This window comes from Prunus mume, linkage group LG5 (assembly GCF_029339155.1).
Source record: "Prunus mume cultivar Tortuosa linkage group LG5, ASM2933915v1, whole genome shotgun sequence".
Classification (NCBI taxonomy): Eukaryota; Viridiplantae; Streptophyta; class Magnoliopsida; order Rosales; family Rosaceae; genus Prunus; species Prunus mume.
Window position 1 is genome coordinate 20,789,734 of NC_142702.1, and position 16,102 is coordinate 20,805,835.

At 37.4% G+C, this 16,102-nt stretch overlaps 1 protein-coding gene across 1 annotated transcript; it reads right to left on the minus strand.

Annotated features, from left to right (window-relative positions):
• Positions 1–10,275: 10,275 nt before the first annotated feature.
• On the minus strand, positions 10,276–12,932 carry LOC103332027 (receptor-like protein EIX2). The gene is given in 3 exon segments (XM_089053667.1): positions 10,276–10,585; positions 10,866–12,570; positions 12,572–12,932. Coding segments are annotated over 2 exon segments (1,980 nt in total). The 5' UTR covers positions 12,850–12,932; the 3' UTR covers positions 10,276–10,585; positions 10,866–10,868.
• Positions 12,933–16,102: the final 3,170 nt, after the last annotated feature.

The following is a 16,102-nucleotide window of genomic DNA, read 5'->3' on the forward strand; positions in this document are numbered from 1 at the left end:
TGCCATAGAAATCAATATCCGTACTTTCGCCTCCACAGGACATGGACACCGCTGTTTTGCGTACACAACTTGTCATCTCGTGCTTGACCAAAAATTTGACACCGTTGACATTACAACCCGAGAACAATTCACGCTGAATGGACCAAAGCGCCAAGTTATATAACTCATCAGCTGTAAGTTGGGGAATTCGATGATTTCAACTTATTCACCTAATATTATACAAAACCATTCATATGTTGAGTCGACAAAATCTATTAACAAAATTTATATTTCTCAAATAACAAAATGATAACTTACAGTAATCCAAAAACCATTGTGGAAACAATTCACGGTGTTTCTGGGCAACCAAATGTGATGGATGTTCTCGCTTCATCATCTCTTCATGCTCATATAAGTATCCCATGATCTCATCACAATTGTTCAAGTACGAACCAATGCGCTACCTCCATGTCATTTCTAGAAAACGACTCTCCGCTGGTCCAGGATCTCCGAGAAGGGTCGTGGCGCTTTGGGCAAAAGCAGAAAGTTTTTCATTTCTCATACCTCCATCATGATTGCGGCGAGACGATTGAAAACCGTCTCACATCTTTTAAATACATTCCGCAGAAAAAAGCGTTTACTCATATTGAACCCAAGCCTCTACGATTGATCCTTCGGCTTCAAGCCACATGCATTACGTACACTTTTTTTCAGCTCTCGAGAAGCTGCCAAAATAAAACGATATGATTGAAATTAGCAAGCATGTGATAATGATGCATACACAAATGATAATGATTATATACCTTTCTATTGGATACATCCAGCGATAGTTGACAGACCAGCAAGTAATGCCTCTTCCGCAAGTGAACCATCACGTGCATCATACTTGTGAAGAAAGTGGAGGAAATATCATCTCAAACTTGCATAGGACTTGGACAATGTCATGGTGCAACTGAAACATGTCCGTTTTTCGCAAAGTTTTCGCCGCCAGTTGGGAAAAAATCTGGACAACAAAATGATTGGCTTCACTACATCTTCCAGCAATAGGTGTCGAATACCAACAGAAGTAGGCGTTGCATAAACACATGGCAGTCATGGCTTTTAAGTCCGTAAATTTACCCATCAACATTCACACAACGTGCGATATTAGAAGCATACCCATCGGAAACTTTACTGCGATACAAACTTTAGAAACTCTTTCTTGTCATTCGGTTTCATAGAAAAGAATGCAAGATCCCTTCTAGCTTTATCATTATCCCTATTCATCCATAAACCCCTTCGTATGCCCATTCTTTCCAAATCAAGACGAGCTTTGATCGTGTCCTTTGTCTTCCCCTCGATATCTAGAATCGTGCCCACCAATGTGTCGAATACATTTTTCTCAACATGCATCACATCTAGATTGTGCCTCAATTTTAGTTTCGACCAATATGGGAGCTCAAAAAACATAGGTTTGTGCGTCCAGTTCATATGTGTAGAAGGTCTGATACGACTAACTGTTTTCCCAAGAGCAAAATCCAACCGGTTAAGTGGTCCAATATCTCATCAGGACCATTCTGGGTCTAAGGCGACGCCAGATTCCCGTCGAACTCTTTATCTTTTTCCCTCCACTCATGGTCCCATGGCAACCATCTCCGATGACCAAGGTAACAAACTTTTCCAGCATGCCAACCAGAAGTTACATCTTCCTTGCATACAGGACATGCCATATAACCTTTTGTGCTCCACCCAGAAACCATTGCATATGCTTTGGGAAATCATTCACAGTCCACATAAGCGCTGCCCGCAAAGTGAACATCTTCCCAGTTGATTTATCGTACGTGCGAACACCGTTTGTCCATAAATCCTTCAGCTCATCAACCAGCGGCCTTAAGTAAACATCGATTGACCTCCCAGGATCCTCAGTTATCAAAACAGTCATCATCATGTATTCTTTTTTCATGCATTTCCAAGGCGGCAAATTATATGGGAATACGAAAATCGGCCAAGTGTTGTGGTGTTGGTTTAGAACCCCATACGGATTGAATCCGTCAGTGGCAAGTCCCAATCTAACATTTCGGGGATCAAAGCAGCAAACTGCGGAAGCGTTCGATCGAACTCTTTCCATGCCTCCCATCTGCGGGATGCCGCATCACATCATCGTCTACCCGTTTTCCCTGATGCCATCTCATGTACTGTGGCAGTATGCGTCGACATATACAATCGCTGCAACCTAGGTTTCAGGGCAAATAATGTCACCTTATGCCTCCGGTAAGGGTCCTATCCCATTCGGGAATGCATACTCACCTTGCCACGTAACCTACGACTACATGAGATTAGATTTGACGTGGATGAATTTCGACATTCGCCATTCTTGAGGTGGCCATAGGTATAAATACCTATGTACCACCCAAGAACGTATCGAGATGACAACGAAATATCCACAATCGAAACCTAATCCTCAGAGCCATAGATTACGTGACAACAGATGCATTACCAAACCTATCCAAATAATGGGACAATTCAAGAATTAATTGGACTGCAGTCATGCAATATGCATCCATGCACGAAATCCAACTAATCTCGAACGCGGAAACTAAGTGTTACTAAACATAAAAATAAAAGCACGAAGTTAATTTCAATTAACATCGTACATCACAACAGATTGTACTACGTTACGCACAACATAATATAAATATAACTTCACAAGAACATTTTAAACATATATAAAACAAATAAAATACATTCTCAATCGTTTCTCCACCAATCGCTAATTCGAATATCCCTAACGAAAACAAATTAAAAACCTTAGTACGAACTTAAATTAATACTTTTAAACTAATGACGAAAAATACTTACCCAATCAATGTATTGAAATCCCAGCAGCAGAGAGGTTGAGAGAGAGGCGGAGGCGAGAATGCTTTGTTTTTGCATTACGCTCTGCAATGGCGAATTCTAATATGAAGAAGAAGGACTTTGCGCGACGAACATACTTATTCGTCGCGCAAAATCCGTCAAATTATTCGTCGCGCAAACACATTTTTTCGTCAGCGCAAACACCTGCCGACATCTAACTTTTTGCGCGACTGGTACTTTCCGTCGCGCAAACTCGCGCAATATTGTCGCGCAAAAAACAAAATTCCGTCGCGCAAAACAAGATATTCGCTGCGTAACGTTGAACTTTACTGCGACGAAAAATAATTACGATCGCAAAAAAAAATATCCCACCTAGGTCATTTTGGCGCCAAAAAATAAAATATCTCTTGTTCTCTTACGCGACGAAACGTCTTTCCATCGCGCTAAATCGGGATCCTATTTGCGCGACGGAGGATGTGTTTCGCGCATTGTTCCTTCAGCGACAATATTTCGTCGCGCAAATGTTTCGCGCTAAAAAATTCCCCGCTTTTTAACTCGCTTTGCGACGAAAATTTGTTTTATCGCGCATATACATTTTGTAATACGAAAAGGTTTGGTGGCGCAAATTTTCAGTGTATTAGCGGCGAATATATATTTTCGTCGCGCAAGTATTGTTTTGTGACGAGTTGTTCTTCGTCGTGCAATATTTCGTCGCGCAAATAGTGAAACGTAGTAGTGTATGGTCATGGATGAAGTTCAATAGTTTCCATAAAAAACGAAGAACCAAACACACGACCTCAAGTGCAATTATAAATACTTTTAAATACTTAAACTACAAATACTAGTAGTTGCCTCTGAACAATCATCAAGAAAAATGAAATTGGATTAACATTACTTTTTTTTTTTTTGAAGGAAAGATTAAGATTAAGATTACTTTGATTATTGTACTCCACAGGAAAATGCTTACTAACATGTTTAAGAGGTTTCTCAACTAGACACTATGTAAAGAATAATGGGTCACTCGAGTTTTAGTCCATAACATGCAAAGGCTCCCCTGTTCAACTCGACTCAAGAGATAACGGGCCAAAGGCCCAACTACATATGATTTAAAATTGAGTGTTGCTACTCACACACCCAAGGATTTGTGATAGGACCCACCCCGAATTTCCCGAAACTCGAGACGAATCTGTGGAATTCGACATCACCCGATGTCGGGCCCACTTACTAAACTGCAATTTCTTTTTTTTTTTTTTTTTTTCCAAAAAGGGTCTCCCATGTAACTTGAACTTTCCCCAAAGTTCCAACCTGCATAAAACACATTTTATAACCCAACCGGCAGCATGCACAATATAATTTCATACAATTTATATAAGCGGCCTCCGCCTTCAAATGATTCTAACAGAACGCCAACAATGTTCTTAAATCAACTTAATGCATCAAAAATGAATATATCAAACTCAAATTTATTTATGCACGTCTACTACATTCAACCTGAGATAACTTCCCCAAATACCTGATATGCGAGGTTTTAACCTTCTAACAAAATCGAAATCCACAAATTAACAACATTCCCTCAGTCAACGAAATAATAAGAATCTAATCAATCAAGCCCCATTTCCAAACAAGTTTTAGGACCAACGACAAGTTTAGTCCGCTGCTGCACCTATGCTATTCTAGGCTGCACGTACCCTTACTAAGGGATTAAGCCACACGTAGTTCTTTCTCTAAAACCCTTTTATCTAAATCACAACTCAACAATACTCACAAAATCTCCCCATACGGAACATCCGAAGTCACGGATAGGCTTGTCCGCGCCGGATAATCCTCGACGCTGCGACCTCATCAATATACCGCATAATCCCTTCATATGCGGTTATGACCATAGCGCCACATATGGGTCTGTCAACACGCCGGCTACTCCTCGACACATGCGACTTCAACACAACATCAATATCCCCATATGCGGTCGGCGACCAATGCCATGAGGTGCATCAACACGCCGCTACTCCTCGACCGTGCGACCTCAACACAATATCAATATCTCCCATATGCGGATGACGACTAACGCCGAATTCGCCAACACGCCGACTACTCCTCGACGCGCGACCCCAACACAATATCACGGAACTCTCATATGCCGGTACTACTACCAGCGCCGCATGGGGCTTGTCAACACGCCGGCTACTCCTACGACACGTGCGACCTCACAGTATCGCGGAACTCCCCATATGCTTTGGTACTACTACCAGCCGATATGGGGCCTCAACACTGGGTACTCCTCGACATGTGCGACCTCACAAGTATCACAAGTAACTCCCCATGCCGATACTACTACCAAAGCCGCATACGGGGCTTGTCAACACGTTGGATACTCCTACGACATGTGCGACCTCACAAGTATCATAGTAACTCCCCATATGCCGGTACTACTACCAACGCCGCATATGGGGCTCATCAACATGCCGGAAAATCCTCGCGGATGCGACCTCACAAACACAACGTGGTACTTACAGTATCCTCAAAATCACTGGGGGTACAAAAGGGTAGTGCGTATAGCACTTCAAACCTGACAATCTATACTCTTTTATACCTTCGTATACACACATAATTATATACATTTATTTCTAAAATTGTAAACACCTTAACAACCATCTAGCATCTGATAATCCCCCATAACCCACATAACATCAAGACCTGTCACTATGGTCATTTTAATCTTCCTAGGAAGATAACACTACCTAGGAAGTTTCACGGTCAACCCTGGGTCAAACTACCCACCCTTGGTCAAATGGGCCCGCGGGGCCCGACTTCCAAATTCGATCCAAAGTTCATATAGGTTCTACAAGGTCTAGGATACAAGTCCTGCAAGTTTGATCCAGATCGAACGGTCGGATCGCTCACGATCGCTAGCCCTAGGGTTGGCATTTCCGGTATATGGAATTCCGTTTCACGATCCGCCGGACCTACGGTCCTAAGGATGTCCAAATTAAGCTATAACAAATTGGAGTCAATCCAACGGTCCGAACCTGTCGAACCCGGATAATGCATAATAGGCAATATCATTCGAGACTCAAGCGACGTCAGAATCGAGATCCGCAAATCCTCGCACTCGTGACACACGTGCGGCAGTGCGTAGGGTGTAAGTAAATTCAGCGACGAAAAATCTCCACACCACTGCTCAAGACTCCTACCTAGGTGAAACACTATATTTGGAGTCACTTTGTTTTTGGCATACCCCAGAAATCTGACCGGAAGTGGCGATTGCTAACTCAAAACCAGTAGCCGCCAACCTAATTCAAAATCAAGCTACCTACACTCAAAATGAATGCAATCCTACCCAACCATCAGCTAGAGCTCGAGGAATATATGGATTTCCATACGGATCGCCAAAAATGGCAGCGGACGACGGAGAACGAAGCGGCGAAATTCTGTCAAAGCGCGATTTGAGCTCTTTTTCAGATTTCGCGGTTCCAAGAGCGGAGCTAGTCGGGAAGGAAGGGGAGAGATGGCGGTCCGAACAAGACCGGTCTCGAGGCAGGTTGTTGGTTGTGGTGGCGGCGGTGGCTTTGAGAAGCCACCGGCTGTGCAAAAACCAGACGGGGAGGGAGGCTTGCGGAGAGAGAGAGAGAGAAAAAGGAGGGCATTTCTGAATTTTATCAAAAATCCTTTTTCCAAACAATTATGATTATGCCACTGAGTTTCATTCGATCATAACTCTCTCATTACAACTCCAATTTGAGCCCACAACGTGTTTACGGACTCATCTCAGTATGACTTACGTAATGGTATAGCCGAAATTCCCAAATTCCTTCCGAATAAGAAAATGACCAAAATACCCATATCCCAAGGGTAAATTCGTAGTTTCACTTAAATTAATTAAAACAGGAAACAAATTTGGAGTCGGGGTGTTACAATTTAGTTATCACAGACTTCACCCGCCACCTATGTCAATCTCCCGGCAGCCCTACAATAAGAATATATGTGTCAAACTGGCCGTGCCGAGTTGGTCCATCCCATTTAAACTTGTGCTTTTAATGTTTTCGTGCCATGCCAGGCCGGCCCATTTAATTTATCGGGTCGTGCCGTGCCCGCCCATTAGTAGAATCATTGATCCCAGCCCAACCCAAAGCCCATGTCCACATTGAAACAGGCCGGGCTAGGCTTGTGCCATACTCGAGCCCAAGAACCAACCCATTTAATTTGAATTTTTTTTTTCACTTGGTTATTTTCCCATTAGATAATTCGAATTATAAACATTAAAAATATAATTAGAGGCAAAAAATGATGAACTATTTGAAAGCTTTAATTAATCAAACATCCAAACAATATGAAAGGGCAGAAGGTAAAAAGTGTCCAACTCCACAAAGTCCACTTCAACTTTTCATCTTTAAACAACTTATTATTTTATATGTGAAGAAATGTCTTGCTTTGATTATAAGATAAGCGTATATGTCATATGTACTGATTAGATATCAAGTCCAATGTTGTTCAATTAATTTGTAGTTGATATTTTTAATTAATTAAGGACCTAAGTAATTTCCCTAAAATGAAAGACATCGAATATATGTTTCTAATTATTAAAAAAAAAACATATAAACAATGACATTAGATGTCAAATTATTGCATTTTGATTTTTGAGAAAGAAAAAAATGTTAAGTGGGCCGGGCTTGAGCCGTGCTTGAAGTGGGCTCGGGCCAAGCCGGTCAATTGGACCACATTTTTGATCCCGCCCTGCCCAAGTTTTACGTGCCATGCCGAGCATGGCCTATTAATATTCGTGCTCGCTGTGTGGTGCCTCATTTAAGCGGGCTAGGCTCGTGGTCGTCTGGGTAGGCCCGTCACGTTTGACACCTCTAAATAAGAATATGCCGGCAATCAACACACTAAGCTGATGCACAAGCCCTTTAAATCAAAAAACACATCTTTTGTGTCTTTAAAATTCTAAAACTAGTGTATGCATACGTAACACGTTTGGCCACGATGTTAGAGGTGGGCTACGATAACCAAATGTACTTTTGGTGGTGTTTATGTATTAAAAAAAAAAAAGATTTTCAAAATATATTTATCTCTAGACATGTAACTATTGAGTATTTAAGCATTTTGTATACTTGTATTTCCTATTATGGCCCCCCAACTTTACAATTCCCACTTGATCATTGGACTGTCTTCAGGTTCTTTTGTTTGTATATATACCATGATTCAAAATTGGCTAATGTAAAGTGGTATTTGAAATCATCATTAAAGTCCCTCTAACCTATAAAAAAAAATTACCAAAGACCACATATTTTTCAAAACCTCCAAAATATCTATTTGAGTGAGCCATGTGAAGCTTTAGGTGAGACACTCAACACACACTTAATTTGGATATACACGGGGGCCACGGTAGGGTTCAAGGTCTAAAATATCGATGGTATCGAAAATATCGGTAGTCCAAAAACACAGAAATTTCGATGGAAATATCGGGATATTATCGATATCGACAAAAATTGAATAAAAACCACGAAAATTGTAAGAAAAATTTGGAAATTTTTATTGAAACTTTGGAGGATGTTTATTTGCTCAATTATCTATTAGTTTATCACAAAAAATTGGAAGCAAATGCATTGCATGATGGGTTAGTTGATTTAAGTTCATTATATAGCAAGCTGACAAATACTGTGAGCATAGAATATATGTAGTAATTAAGGAAAGAAGATTAAATACACCATAATCATTTATATATAATGATTTAGTATAATATTTTACACTTTATACATTACATGGTAAGATATATGAATGACTTCGTACCACACAGAGTTCTTATGAGGTTCAAATTTTTCACAATCTTCATCACCTCTATGTGTAGAGTAAGTATATTGTGAAGAGTAGTCATCAAATGATAAACCCCTAAAATAGTTTTGCATGTAATTGTTCAAAACAAAACAATATAAATATACATTTTTAGCATATTATCACAAAAACATAAGCAACATGGTGGTTAAGGTGTTGGAGGAGTGAAATGGCAAGAGTTTGAATGTCCTCGTGTGTGTGCTTTGTGTGTTTTTTTTTTTTTTCGTTTTTTTTCCATTACATCGATATTTTCGATATTATCGTGATATTTTGACAAAATATTGCTGAAGTGTGAGCGAAATTATCGATATTGATATTTTCCGATATTATCAATATTTATATGATATGTGTATGTGGATACGTTCCGACATATCCGTGACCTGAAAAAATGATAATATCCTCGATATTTCGTTGATATTATCAATATTTTAGACTATGGTTCGTCGATATTATCGATATAATATCGCTATAGTATCGAAAATATCAATGTAATGGAAAAAATGAAAGGAAAAAAAAACACAAAGCACACACACAAAGGGGATTCAAACCCTTGCCATTTCACTCCTCTAACACCTTAACCACCATGTGACTTATGTTTTTATGATAATATGCTAAAATATGTATATTTATATTGTTTTGTTTTTAACAATTACATGCAAAAATATTTTAGGGGTTTATCATTTGATGACTACTCTTCACAATATACTTACTCTACACATAGAGGTGATGAAGATAGTGAAAAATTTGAACCTCATAAGAACTCTGTGTGGTACTAAGTCCCTCATGTATCTTACTATGCAATGTATAAAGTGTAAAATATTACAGTAAATCATTATATATAAATGATAATGGTGTGTTTAATTTTCTTTCATTAATTACTACATATTTTTTACACTCACAGTGTTTGTCAGCTCACTATATAATCAACTTAAATCAGTTAACCCATCATGTAATGCATTTCCTTCCAATTTTTTTGTGATAAATGAATAGATAATTGACTGAATAAATATCCCCCAAAGTTTCAATAAAAATTTCCAAGTTTTTCTTACAATTTCCGTGGTTTTTATTCAATTTTTATTGATATCAATAATATTTCAATATTTCCATCGAAATTTCTGTGTTTTTGGACTACCTTTATTTCCGATACCATCGATATTTTAGACCTTGATAGAAACCGACTATAAGTTTTTATTGGATGGACTCGGCGGAAAAGTTAGCAATGGAGCCTGGATTCCTAGAAATTTGAATCGTGCGGCTCATGTAGTGGCAAAGACTGGTTTGGGAGCGGCGGAACTGCAAAGCTGGGCTAATCAGCCCCCACCCTCCCTAGTTCACGTTCTGGAGTCGGATGGGCTTTCGTGCCCACCTTTCTAATTGTACCTGTTTGGTCGGGAAGATTCTTTTTGCTTAACATATGTTGGGATGTATTAGCAAGAATTTTCCTGAATTTGTTTTCTAATTTAGTTTGCTTCTCCATGTAATCTGTTCCTCAGGTTTTGAGGTTTTTAATGCATTTCTCTTATTATGACCCCAAAATAAATAATAAAAAAGCACACGCTCAGGTGCAAGGAAGTCATGATGAAGATAATGTTAACGTGCATTTCCCAGACTAGCGATCCTTCATTTCTGGGATTGAACTCAAATTCCTTTGGTTTATTCATCAGAGCAATACAGCAAAAGGCAATTCAACGTCTACATTGTGAAAATATATATATATATATATATATATATATATCTTGAATCAGAGAAAAACCATGAGATGCATCAGAACATCCAATTACAAATAATGGTACAACTTATTCACTAAAGATGGTTTATATATCAAAGAGACCCTTTATTATCACTCAAATACTCGAAAGCTAGTACAAAAATAGGAGCAGTCCTTCGTCTCAAGCATCTTCAATTGAAGGGAAGCATGTCATCTCAAAGGTGTCTGCCTGCGCTAAAGATGAAGGTGAACAACCCATAAGATTGAAAAAGATAAATCACATAAAATAACCATTACTATGAGTCTAATGAGGATAGATAACAAGTGAACAAAGTAACGCATGTTCCTTTTATATAGCAAAAGGAGAGAATTTATGTTTCCTTAGTTATGGAGAGCAACAAAGTCATTTAGTGTCTTGATTCTGTAAAATCTGCATGCATATTCGGGTCAAGAACAACTAACTCGTATATCATTGAATTTCAAAATAGTATATGATAAAGATAGAAGTAATTACCATTTATCTATTAAGCACCTTTTGACTGATGATTGCTGCCTTCACGTGCAGCCAATCGTTCAAAAAGGTCAAGAAATTGAAGTATGTGTATCTGCATGACTTGTTGAGCAGAAGAGTGCCACAAACTCCCCAAAATCCAACAGCAAACCCAAGCCCCATGCTGATGTAATATCCTTGCGTTATGAGCCCATCCTGGCCATCTTGGTTCACCAACACAGGTTGTCCTGGACCTTTTTCCTCCTCAGGGCATGTCTTTGGGAGTGGTGCTCCACAAAGCAAACGATTTCCACCATAAGCATATTCAAAGCTTTGGAGCTGAGTGCCGATTGGAATTTTTCCAAACAAGTTATTTTCTGACAAGTCCAACTTAGCAAGACGAGCTATCCAAGAAAGACTTGTTGGAATTCTGCCATTTATCTGGTTTCTTGATAAATCAAGAAACTCTAACTCCTGCAAATTTCCAATCCTTGAAGGTATTTGACCCGTTAATTGGTTTCTTGACAGGTTTAAAGAAATCAAACCAACAAGATAACTGATTTCCCTAGGAATCTCCCCAACCAACTTATTGCTTGAGAGATCAATACACTTTAGAAGTCCTAGATTACTTTTAAATTCAGCTTTGAATCCTTTCCATGTTAAAGATGCTTCATCGTCATAATGCCCGGGAATGTATCCTCCTAGATGATCATCTAAAAAGGAATGTTGGATAGTTTGACTTGAACTTCCTTTTTGAGTCAAAGCAGTCAAATTGTTGAGGCATTTGGGTATAGTTCCAGAGATGTTGTTCATTGACAAATCCAAAATTTGAATATGAGTGAGATGGCATAATTGTGGTGGGATGCTTCCATAGAAGTTATTAGAATGAAGGATAAGGATAGTCAAATTTGGGAGACTTGCCCCTAACCATTCAGGTATTGATCCCGATAATTTATTTTCCCCAAGATTAAAAAGTGTCAAGTTTCTACAATTCTTGAACTGTGAAGGCAACTCTCCCACAAATCCATTGTTATTTAGTCTTAGTGTCTCAATTCTAAACAAGTACCCCATGGTGGTAGGAATTTTTCCAGATAAAGAGTTATTGCTCAAATCAAGAAAGACTAATTCTTTTAAATGGATCCAGCAATCCGGAAGTTCTCCAAATATATGGTTGCTTGAGATATCAAGAAAAGTTAAACTACTATCCTTTGTTGTGCACAAAAAAGAAGCTGCTGCCACTGAAAATTTATTATGAGAGAGATCTAGATCCAATAATAAGTAAATTTCTGATAACATTGAAGGGATTGGACCCTCCAATTGGTTCCAACTCACATTTAGCTGAGGTGGAAACGGCGATTTCCAATTCCCAAGTGTTCCTCTAATTTGATTCTGAGAGATATCCATAGAGTATAATTCATGTGAAAGCCAACTGGGAAGGGTATCAGTAATTCCATTATCAGAAATATCAAGATATAAAACCTTTTTCTGAGTTTGAAGCCATTTTGGGAAAGACGGCCCCATCTTACAAGACCTCAACAATATCGATTCCAACTGGAAGGGAGGCACCCAATCAAAACTGAAGTTTAAAACTAGTGAGTTAGAGGATAAAGACAAATCCGTTAAGTTGAAGAGTTTCGAGAAATGGATTTCTGAAATCACTCCTTCCAAAGAATTCCTACCAAAATCAATAACCTCCAACTTGGACATCTGTCCAATATTTTCAGGTATTTCCACTTAATTTATTGCCCCTGAGCAACAAGTATTTCAATGATAAAAAGTTCGTGAGATCAGGCACTGAACCCATAATGCCATGATTCATAGAGATATCCAAAATCTCTAATGTGTTTTGAACGCATTTAGACAATATATCAATAAAGTCTGAAAATTGTCCACTAAGGCTATTACCATCAAGGTGCAACTCTCGCAACCTACATAACTTGGCAAACGAATTTGGGATCCCTCCGTTAAGTCTGCTACCAGAGAGAGAAAGATATGCAAGAGAGCTCATGTTTCCGAAAACATCAGGAATTGAACCATTGAAATTATTGAAACCTAGGTTCAAATACTCCAAATGATGCAACTCAACGAGTTTAGGACTAATCGTACCTTGCAAAGATTCGTATTCAAGCTCAAGCTTAACAACATGGAAAGTGTGGTTGCTGCAGTAGACTCCGGCCCATTGGCAACAGTCTTTGTTTTGCACTTCTCTTCCCCATGAAAGGAGGCGATTGTCGTCATCCACGAGGCCTTGTTTGAATGCAAGGAGGGCTTGCATTTCCCTCTCACTGCATCCAATGCAAGGATTGTTCATGTATAGTAAAAGCACCACAAGAAATGCATAGAAGATTTTGAAGCAGTATATTTGCTTCTCATGATCAATGTTAGTTAGAGTCATGATCAAGACGAAGAAGCACAACTACTTAGGACAAAGATAAAGCAAATCCAAATAAAGCATGCATGGAAATCTGGTGAAGTATCTTTGCTTGTCTGATATCCCAAGATACAAGCATTAATTATTTATAGTGGTTACCATAGCCTAAACTCATTAATGACAAAGTGCGATTCTTTAATTCTTGAGATATTTCGTCATGTACTCATTTTTAGCATTAATACTATAGATAAACTCTACACCATTTAATTTCTATAAACAAACCAACAAAAAAAACTCAAAAAATGACAGGTGCCCTTATTGAATTTAATTTTGATTATTAAATTACTTTGATGTCATATTGAGTGTTTTGGGCTTTTTATGAGGTTTTGGGTTTGGGTTTGTTTTAAGAAATCAATGACAATTTTTTAATTTAAAAAAAGTTAAAAGCCTTTTTGTTATGTTGTAAAAGGGCTTTGGGTGTGTTTCTTTCATATATGGTTTTTGGCTTAATATCGCAAAACGTTTCTAAGATTTACGAAACTATCAGATTGCATCCTTAATTTTTTTTTGTCACTCGTGATCCTCAAGGTTAGTATGTGCGATCACAAATGGTCCCTGCCATTAGGTTCTATAAAAAAACTCCAAGAGTTTGTTGACATAGCATATATATATATATATATATCACAAAACATCCCTGAGATTCACACACACTTATCACAAATGGTCATTGTGAAATTTTTTAATTTTTTTCATTTAAAATTCATAAAATTTTGGTTTTCTTTTTTAAATTATTTATAAATGAATACAAAAACCATTTATAGAAGGATTTTAATCTTGAAGACCATTTATGAACCCTAAACTCTTAGTTTTTTCATTTTTAAATTTTATGAATTTTAAATTATTTTTTAAAAACTCCATTAGTTTGTTGATATGGCATATATATGGAGCCCACATCTATATAGTGTCACATGTATTTAACATATAATATATATTTTTAAATTAAAAATTAAAAAAATTTCGCATAGACCATTTGTGATAAGTGTGTGAATCTCATGAATGTTTTGTGATATATATATATATATATGTCATGTCAGTAAACTAACGGAGATTTTGAACATAATGGCATGAACCATTTGTGATCACACATACTAACCTTGAGGACCACGAGTGACCAAAATAAAAATAAAATTAAGGATGCAATGATAGTTTTAAACCTTTGGGATGTTTTGTGATAATAAGCCTATGGTTTTTTTATAATCTGGGCTCCTATATTAGGCATAATAATGAATCTCCTCATTTATTAATGCATAAAAAAGCTAGCTTTTTTTTTTCCAAATTTACCCTTATTAAATGTATACTTTCATGTTTTATTCCATTTATCTAAATTTTTTTAGAACTTTCTTACCATCTTGTTAAAAAAATAAATTTTAAAAAAGATTTTTTTTTAGAAAATAAAATGTCTGGGTTTTTTTCCCAAAAAAAACATATTTTTTAAAGGAAAAATAAAGTTTTTCATGCCCCCTCTTTTTCCCCTAAAAAGAAAGTGCCAAAACCACCATTTTTCAGAAGTAAATTAGCATTCCAGTGTGAACCTTGAATTTGAGATGAAAATTCCTTTAAGAGATGATGATGTTGCCTCTTTTATGTTAAGCTAGTTATCATAATTACTGGTGCATTAATGTCAATATGAAGAGACTAGCTAGGTGGCTCCACTAATTGACAATTTGTTCTATTCCCATATTATACGCATGCACATGCAAACACATATATGTCATATATTGAAAGATCACATTCGGTGTTTAGGATTGGTTTGGATGAGATAACTCAGTAGAATCAACACATCTTGAATTAAGAAATTAAGTAGAGATGAAGGATTTTTACAATTTGTGGGGATTAAAACGGGTAAGTTATAAGGTATTATTAGTATCCTACCATTTTATAGGGATTAAAAGGGACAAAGTTTCTTCATGGAACCACAAAATGTAAAGTGTAATGGAAGTATAGAATAATTGAGAATGTAAAAGTTATTTTGTACAGCAACCAGAAAACGAAAGTTCTTTGAATTAAGCCAATTGCTATGACAATAAGCATACATTACATCAACAAGAAAGAATGCGTGTTAAAAGAGTCCAGTTTGGGCTACGACATTGACTATGGGTAAAAGTGGGAAGTGTTGAGATTGGAAAATTCGTATGCAATTTTAATGGGACCCCATGTAGTAAATGGTGCAGCAAATCATGTGGCATCAAATGATGGTTGATGTTGAAGACAATTTACTTTCCACCTAATTAACTGTTTTTTTCTGGTTCACAGACGTATTGAAATTGCTTGAGGCCCTACCCTCAAATATACCTTTCCAATGTGAACCCTTGAATTTAAGAGGAAAATTCCTTTAAGAGATGAAGATGTCAACATGCAGAGAGTAGCTAGGTGGCTCTACCAATTGAAAATTTGTTCTATTCCCATACTATACGCATGCACATGCAAACACATACATATGTTGATAGGTCATATTCGGTGTTTAGGATTGGGTTAGATGACTTAGTAGAATTAGCGATCTTGAAGGGAATTAGAAGGGACAAGCTTTATTCATGAAAACAAAGACTGTAAAGTGTAAAAGTATCTTATATGGAAAGCAAAATAGGAAAGTTCTTTGAATTAATCTAATGGGGAATGCTAGTAGCCTTCTCTCCAACAATCTCTTTTGGACATTCTTCCTTTTTTCCATGACATGTGTCACTTTTCATACATTTAAAATAATGACATTAATACATCAAACCAACCACTTTTTGTTTTCCAAATTTATCCTTATTAAATGTATTGTCCTTCAATTTATCCAATTTTTTTTACAACTCTCTTACCACATGTAAAAAATTTTAAAAATAAAAAT